General features: G+C 32.0%; 1 protein-coding gene across 2 annotated transcripts; it reads left to right on the top strand.

Moving 5' to 3' along the window:
* The first annotated feature begins 3,397 nt into the window (after positions 1–3,397).
* On the top strand, positions 3,398–8,005 carry LOC108346090 (cyclin-dependent kinase D-3). 2 transcript variants are annotated; one of them, XM_017585061.2, is made up of 8 exons: positions 3,398–3,601; positions 3,700–3,842; positions 4,379–4,677; positions 4,761–4,869; positions 5,616–5,741; positions 6,222–6,457; positions 6,537–6,848; positions 7,340–8,005. In XM_017585061.2, exons 2-8 carry the CDS (start codon positions 3,738–3,740, stop codon positions 7,383–7,385), a joined length of 1,233 nt encoding a protein of 410 aa, XP_017440550.1. In that variant the 5' UTR covers positions 3,398–3,601; positions 3,700–3,737; the 3' UTR covers positions 7,386–8,005. The 2 variants fall into 2 exon arrangements, with proteins under 2 accessions (XP_017440550.1, XP_052723486.1); XM_052867526.1 differs by lacking the exon at positions 7,340–8,005 and adding an exon at positions 7,112–7,312.
* Positions 8,006–8,297: the final 292 nt, after the last annotated feature.

An 8,297-nucleotide genomic window follows, 5' to 3' on the forward strand; every position in this document is an offset into this window, starting at 1 on the left:
TTTTTTCATATTGTTTTCCCAATATTCAGAGGCTTGGCCCAACGGGCTTGGTTTCTACTCTAATGGCCCAACTACTCACTATTTTGACCCAATTAATAACTTTGTAGTTTAGTAAAATGCCCATCTAGTTCAGTTTGTAGAGCCCCACGGCGGGCGTATATTTTTTGTTTATTTTAACATGAGGAGGCTTTTCTTTTTGAAGTTAAAATCTGGCCAAATGGGCTTACTTTTTACTCTAATGGCCCAACTTATAACTTTTTAGTACAACGGAAAAGATTATTTTTGAACTTTTATACTTTATAAAAAATATAATTTAAAATATATTTCAAAATTTCTGTATTATTCGAAATTTATTTATTTTTATTATGACGCGATGTTTATGAATTAATTTAAATTATTTCTGAAATATTTGTTTTGAAAAATATAAAATTTATGATCCTCCCAAATACTTTATCTTTTTAAGTAGAATATTGGTTAAATGATTCTTTTCCTCGTTTTTTTTAATTTCGTTTCATTATGTTTTATTGATATTAATTTTTATTTTTATTTTAAAAATTAAGTTAATATAATTTTTTTCCTTTATTAATTTCATAGTGACCACGTTATTACAATTATATTTATTGTGCCATCATTGTGTTATTATTATATTAATTATTTTTTCAATAAATAAATTAAATTAAAAACATTCAATGTAATGTGAGGAAATATAAAAAGTAACCACAGTGAAAACTAATTTGAATGAGAGGATAAAGTAATTTTTGACTTATAAGAGGTTAGATGTTATATTATAAAGATAAAGTCAAATAATACAATCAAAATGACTATTAAAGTTGAATATTTAGCCCCAATTCTTTATTCTTGATTAATAAGGACATGTAACCATCCTATAAAAAGATAATGAGACTTAGAATTGAGAAGAATAAATTCGATCATACCATTATCATTAACAATGAGCTAATAAGAAAATAAACAAATATTAAAACAAGAAAAAAATATTGAAAATATTTTGTTAATATATATTTTTTGTTTAAACTATATTTTTAGGAAAACTTTCCATGTTTTACAATATATTTGATATACGAATAAAAATATTTATTTACTATTTATATTTAAAACATTATGACTGAGATATCACAAATATTTGATATTCTATTATATTTTCAAAACTCAAAATCCTATTAATTCAATACTATGTGATTTGTTATAGTAACCAAATGTCATGATAAATGTGCACACAATCCAATTTTGTTTTAAAAAATCCACTTACACTTATTTAAATTGTCTTTAAAACAACTTACTAAAAATTCGATAGAAGAAAGGCAACACAAGCATAAGCTTTAAGTAATTATTAGAGTAGACTCAAGATTCAAAAAGTAAAATCCTTCTTTCATATATTCAAGAAAAAAAAAAGTATAAAATATTTTTTTTAACACTTTACCTCTTCAAGAAAAAAAATCTCAAACTTTATTAGTGTTAATTGTTTTAAGCCTTAAAAAAAGTCCCAAAAAAGTTAAAAAAATAAATTTTAAATAAAATTATGATAAAAAAAACATCATTTTTAATTTTGCTTTAAGTGTTTCAAACTCTTAAGTTGTCATGTAATCTATTATGTACTAAATTTTCAACCAACGCAAGTTATGAAAATTATACCAACTCTACGATTTCACAACCAAAATGATATGAAATTGCCCTCAAAATAAGTTTGGAGAGAATCTGATTTTGAAATGCATTCTCTCTTTATTCCAAATGCTTTTACACGTAATGGAATGAATCCCTAACTTTCAAATTATGACTCAAATCCCATCTTTGACATTTCTTTATACAATATCATAACTTTTGCATAATATAAAAAAAAAGGATTTATATTACTCGACAAACATAGTTTTTAATAACAACATTTATCCTTCTAGCAACTCTTCTAAATACTAATAAAACAACAACTACAAACAAAATACACCATCATCTTTAACATTTCTAACTCTTTCAATAAATAAATCTCAAATATTCATGTTTCTTTTTGTTCACTTTCTTGCTTTTTGTTAACCATTGTTAACCAAAACCAAATTTAACAAATACTCTCGATAAAAGACACATGTGAAACAAATTTCAAAGATTTTTTAATGTTATTGAGACCTTGTCTCAAACATATTTTAATTGTAGCACGTACCATTATTAGAGTTAAGATCTTCCCTTCTTAACATAAAAACTTGAAGAATCATTAAACTAATGAGAGCTACTCACAATGATATTAGTTTCTCATCTTAAAAAAAAATTCCATTTTTGTTATAAAAATCAAATTAAGCTAAATACTTAAATATTATTATTGAATAGGAAGACACAACCCTCTACATTAGAAATACCTTATTGTAGCACTTGGAGTTAAGATCTTCTCTTCTTAATATAAAAACTTTAAAAATTGTTTCTGCTAAATGGGACCGGGGGAAACTCCTGCTACCTCCGTCCGGAAACACTCCTCCTCCTCCTTCGCTCGGTCTTCCTCCTCTCGCCTCTTCTGCGCTCGGTATCAGTATGAATGAGTTGACCTGCAGCAAACACTCCGACGATCAAGTCAGAATGGGCTCTCGCAAGTCTATAATTATCAAAAAGAACAGAGAGTTTACCTTCTCCTTTGACTACTATTTATACAATTTCAGAGAATATTCCCCATTAATTTACCTCTTAATGGCTTTCAATGCATATTTTAAATACTCGACAAGGACCGTTACCTCATTAACCACACATTTATGAGCATTCAACGACTGTCTCCAGCCCGCAATTTTACACAACTGCCCGATCGGCTATGTTGTGCTTACAAGCTCCGCTCGGTCATACCAGGTACGGAACACCCGATCGGGTGCGTCTAAATCTTCCCGAGGGTGTAACACCCGATCGGTTGTGTCTACATCTTTCCGGTCGGTTGTCCATCCTCGGTAGTAACAAAAATCATTAAACCAATGAGAACTACTCACAATTATAGTAATATCTAGCATTGCTAATCTTTGAAAAATTCTATTTTTCTTCTAAAAATCAAATTAAGCTAAATATTTAAATATTATTGTTGAATTGGAAGAAACAACCCTCTATATTAGAAACACCTTAGAAATCATTATAAACTATCATAATGTATTATAATAGCAAAATTCCAAACAAGCCATTAATTTTCGAAAATCTATAATGTAAACATGTGGGTCCTAACTTAGGGAGAGAAGAGTTAAATGTTAAAGAAAAATTTATTCATGAATCCGAATGAAAAAAGAAATAAATATTAGAGACCTATCAATTATTGTCCATAAATTTGAGGAACTAGAAAGGTATTTATTGTGAATAATAAATAAATAAAACAACTAAAAGCGCGTTTATTATATTATTTATTTTATTCAGTAAAATGGGTGTAGGAGTGTAGCCGTTGCACTTGTCTAACGCTCCCTCTCTCTTTTTTTCTTTCTCTATAGCTGTTCTTCACTATTTCTCTCTCTCTCTCTACCCTCACACACACCACTGAGTAAAACGCTGTCAACACAACACTCTTCTTTCAGTATAGCCTTTTCCAGTGACCCATTTGTTTATTCTCAATTTTCCGGTTGAATTTCAACTGCAATAGGTAAATTGCGATTTCCCCCACCAGAAACCCTAGCCATTTCTAGATGACCCAGTTGTAAATTCGCAATATTGTTACTGAATTTCAGCTGTGTTTGATAGTTTCTTTGCATCTTCTCCGCCAATTTTGGGGACAAAAAATGTCAGAACTCGATCTGTCCAAGAAAGTAGCCGATAGGTATCTCAAGCGTGAGATTCTGGGTGAAGGTACATACGGGGTTGTGTACAAAGCCATCGATACGCAGGTAGCTTTTTTCGAATGTTTCCCTTTGTTCTTTTCGAAAAACAAAGTAAAAGAACACTTATGAACAAAATTACGACGGTATTTTTAGGGAAATATGTTTTTCTATGGATTGTGAGAATTGGGTATGAATAAAATTTGGAACTTGGAAAGGAGTTGAAATCGCCTGTATTGAAGGTTGGTTGAGAAAATCTTTGGATAAGAGGAAAATAAGTCTTCATCCAGAACCTTAATGTGGAAAGTGAATGTATGCATTTTAAAGTTGTTTAAAAATGGATTTGGTAAAACTATGCATTTTTGTGGTAACTTGCAATTGGGTATTCCAGTTTCCGTTTATTGTTCGTTTTTGTGTTGGTGGTGGCTACTATTTGATTTTATTGCACTGGGTATTATTTGATTGTATTGTGGAATTATGGCTGCACACGTCTTCATGAACTGGCCTTTTATTTAATAATGATGATGATATTACAATGGTACGGTTATTATTATTGTTGTTATCTTGTGGGCCTTCTAATTATAATGTATTCATTGCATGGACAGACAGGGCAGACTGTGGCTATTAAGAAGATCCGGCTTGGCAAGCAGAAAGAAGGGGTCAATTTTACAGCTCTCAGAGAAATTAAACTGCTTAAGGAGCTCAAAGATCCAAACATTATTGAGTTGATTGATGCCTTTCCACATAAAGGAAATTTACATCTTGTGTTTGCCTTCATGGAGACAGACCTTGAAGCTGTTATACGGGACCGGAATATTGTTCTTTCACCTGGTGATATAAAATCTTACCTTCAGATGACACTTAAAGGCCTTGCTGTTTGCCACAAGAAATGGGTGTTACATAGGTAGATTATGTTACTTACATGTTCATTCTAAGTCGTTACTTGCGTTTAGTTCTGAGCTCAGAGCTTTTGTTATGTATTTTCAGGGATATGAAGCCAAATAATTTGTTGATAGGATCTAACGGACAACTGAAACTTGCGGATTTTGGTTTAGCTAGGGTATTTGGAAGCCCAGACCGCAGATTCACTCATCAGGTTTGCTTCTTTGTGCACAATATATTGTGAATCCTTTAAGTATGCAAGATTAATCCCTACAACTAGAGGAAGGACTTTGGAACCGGTTTCTTTAATTAATATCAGCATTCTGAGTAAATTGTGAATTTAAATAAGACTCAAATAATCTGTTAATTATTCCACTTTCTTCATATTCTTCCATAATAAAACTAGTAAAGTTGCCTAGAATTTGGATGGTTAGAATTTGCATGATTGGAAAATAATTCTCCATAGACATTTTATAATCAAATTTAGTGTTGTATGATTCTTTAGTTCAAATTTGTATGATTCTTTAGTTCAAATTTGTAGGAACCACAATGTAAGTCAAGCTGCTTTTACCATGAAATCTCTATTATTACTGCCTGATTTTGGCCCAAAACTTAAAGCAAATAAGGGAAGGAAAAAGAAATATTATGGGTAAAAAAGTATGGACATGTAATTAGAAGTAGAAGTATTCTAGATTTTTGGTGAATATGTTTTAAGATGGTGGTTCTTTAGGATAAACAACTATTTCATTTCCTGAAGAGTGGAGTACTATTTGTTGAATTAGTAAAAGATTACTTATCAGCCTCTTTGTAACAAAAGTGTTTCTTTTGAATATCATGTCTTCATTGCCTCCTCTAGATATTAGCTTCCGTGTACCATTGAACTTATTATGTTTATTCTTATGTTTGTGCCTTGAACTTCTTTTAATTGGTATGCACTTTTGACGCTTAATACATGAATAGGTGTTTGCAAGGTGGTATAGAGCACCTGAACTATTATTTGGTACCAAGCAGTATGGTCCAGGGGTAGATGTTTGGGCCGCAGCCTGTATTTTTGCTGAACTTCTTCTTCGTCGACCCTTCTTGCAGGTAAACCAATATTGTCATGGTGATCATGATGAACTAGTAAGAAAAGGATATATATTCACTTTTTGTAGGTTAAAAATTAATCAATAGATCCCAAAACTATTTGGGAACTTTTAATTATGTCTAAACTAGAAAGAAAATTCTGGAATACATGGATTTTTTCTAGGAATTTGACCATTTGCATGAGAAACTATTAAACCTTTTTTTTGTGTGTGTATGATATTAACTATTTGACTTCATCTTTTAGTTCAAATTGCACTCTGAATAAAAAGCCTTTAGAAACTGTTTTACTGCTCAGAAGCTGTTGGATATGGTGCTTATCTACATTATTGACACTAACTTTTGCTTCCATGTTGTTATTCCTGTTCTGATAATTCTTTTACGTCACTGGTTTACTTTTTAATTTCAGAGTGTGTATTGTTTTTGTGTACTTAGCTATACTTCTTCTGGTGATTTCATGAGTTTGTGTTTGTGATTTGGTAGGGTTCAAGTGATATTGATCAATTAGGAAAAATTTTCGCAGCATTTGGAACTCCATCTCCTTCTCAGTGGCCCGATATGATCTACCTACCTGATTATGTTGAATATCAACATGTTCCTTCTCCACCTTTGCGTTCTTTGTTTCCAATGGCAAGTGACGATGGTTTAGATTTGTTGTCAAAGATGTTTACCTATGATCCAAAAGCTAGAATTTCAGTGCAGCAGGCATTAGAGCACAGGTACCGTAATCATTCTCTTAAGAAAAATAGTTTCTTTCCTTTCTTGTTCCGATTTTTAATCTTTGCCCTTCCATTTTAGGTACTTCTCTTCTGCACCTCTGCCCACAGATCCTGTTAAACTTCCAAGACCTGCTCCTAAGAAGGAATCTAAGGTTTCGGATGTAATTTCAAACGAAGGTCCTACGGTCTTGTCACCTCCTAGAAAGTCTAGGAGAGTAATGCCAGGGCGTGATGGGTCTGAAGGCAATTCTTTGCAAGGAGATAAGTTTGATGATAGTGTTAATGTCAGACAGGCAGCTGCTGATAATACAGGCAAAAATGAGCCAGTTCCAATGTCCCTAGATTTTTCTCTTTTTGGATTGAAACCTCCAAATAGACCTACAATTACCAGGTAAAACATGTTGATCCTCCTATCATTTTCTAAGTGGCCTAATAGTTTGTAATCAAGGCTCTATATACTATGTTAAATATTTGAGTATAAAATTGAATCTACAGGTAGAGTGTGAAGTTAATAAATTCTGCTAAATTTAAATGATAGAGCTATGTGATAACAGCAATGCTATCAGTTATTACACCTTATTTCTGTGCTACACTTCTTATGTGGCAACTTACACTCTTGCAACCATTTTGATTCCCAACCTTCTGCATGACTAGGATGTTGGAGACCCAAAATGCTGTTAGTGTGAGTGAGGTGTTAAATATTTTTACTCTATATGTAATCCATCAAGAGTATCATGAGAAGCTTAACGGGGAAGGGAAGTGTAGAATGCAATTTCATTTTTTCTATCAGAGTTGAATAATGAAAGTGTGCTACATTTTTTGTCTTTCAATTTATATTTGTAAGTGCTATTTAATTGATTAATTTTATCTCTTATCCTGCAGTGCTGACAGATCACATTTAAAAAGAAAGTTAGATCTAGAATTTTAGCAACCAGGATGAAATATTCTATGATGGTTGCATCGGTACAATGAGAAAAAACACTGCGAATCAGCTTCGCTTGTATGTCATTCCTTCCTTCTCTCTCTGCATGAAGCTACTATGATTATGTTGATTTTTAAAGGAAGAAGAACGTAGCAGTGACAGCGGAATAGCATCTCACTTATATACTAGTTCAAGAGAGTTGAAAGTAACTATCATAGATTAAAAAAATAAGTAACCGTACTCTTTGGATCCCTTTGCTCTGAATTTTTTGTTCTCAGCATTCAACAGAACTTGTATCTCTTCATGGATGCCTTGGTTGAGAGGGCTTTTTCTTGAGCCCTTGTCTGACGCTTGACAAAGTAATGGTGGGGAAAACTGGATGTTAACATTGATTTGGTATTCAACACAAAGAGAAATTATTGTTTACACTCAAAGTGTATAATATGTATTTTCTTGGGGGGTTTTCAAATAGGTTTTGCACTGATCAAATTTTTTTTTGTAGACATTGTGGTTGATTTTGGCTGATTGCATGCTATTCTGGCGTGCCGTGTTTGGTCCTTATTGGTTTCAAATGTGCAGAACCTTGGTTTAGTTTTTGTTTAACAAGCTAATGATTTCGACATTCATTTCAGTGTGTGCTTAATTTACTGTCTTATTGCACTGTGTGCTAATTAAAGCATTGCTGATGTTTCTTATAGCAGTTTTAGATGGAGATGCTGTCGTGCATGTTTGTGTGCAAATTAATTTTGAAAAAAAATGTATTGTTTTTTGAAAGTTGTTTCAGAAAGGTAGAAAAGAACAACAAATAATTAATTACACATGTTCTTATCATCATGTATTAATGTTCTTATCTTCTACGTGTTCCTTTTTTCACAAAAGAATCATTGTAGATAAACTTCTTTTAACTATTGCCATATC

This window comes from Vigna angularis, chromosome 8, assembly GCF_016808095.1.
Source record: "Vigna angularis cultivar LongXiaoDou No.4 chromosome 8, ASM1680809v1, whole genome shotgun sequence".
Lineage (NCBI taxonomy): Eukaryota > Viridiplantae > Streptophyta > Magnoliopsida > Fabales > Fabaceae > Vigna > Vigna angularis.

What these genes read in the sequence shown, in the direction of transcription:
- LOC108346090 (XM_052867526.1), top strand. Translation starts at nt 3,738, where the DNA reads ATGTCAGAACTCGATCTGTCCAAGAAAGTAGCCGATAGGTATCTCAAG. An exon ending in AAGAAATGGGTGTTACATAG is followed by an intron (nt 4,678 to 4,760) that starts GTAGATTATGTT and finishes ATGTATTTTCAG; the next exon opens with GGATATGAAGCCAAATAATT. An exon ending in ACCGCAGATTCACTCATCAG is followed by an intron (nt 4,870 to 5,615) that starts GTTTGCTTCTTT and finishes ATACATGAATAG; the next exon opens with GTGTTTGCAAGGTGGTATAG.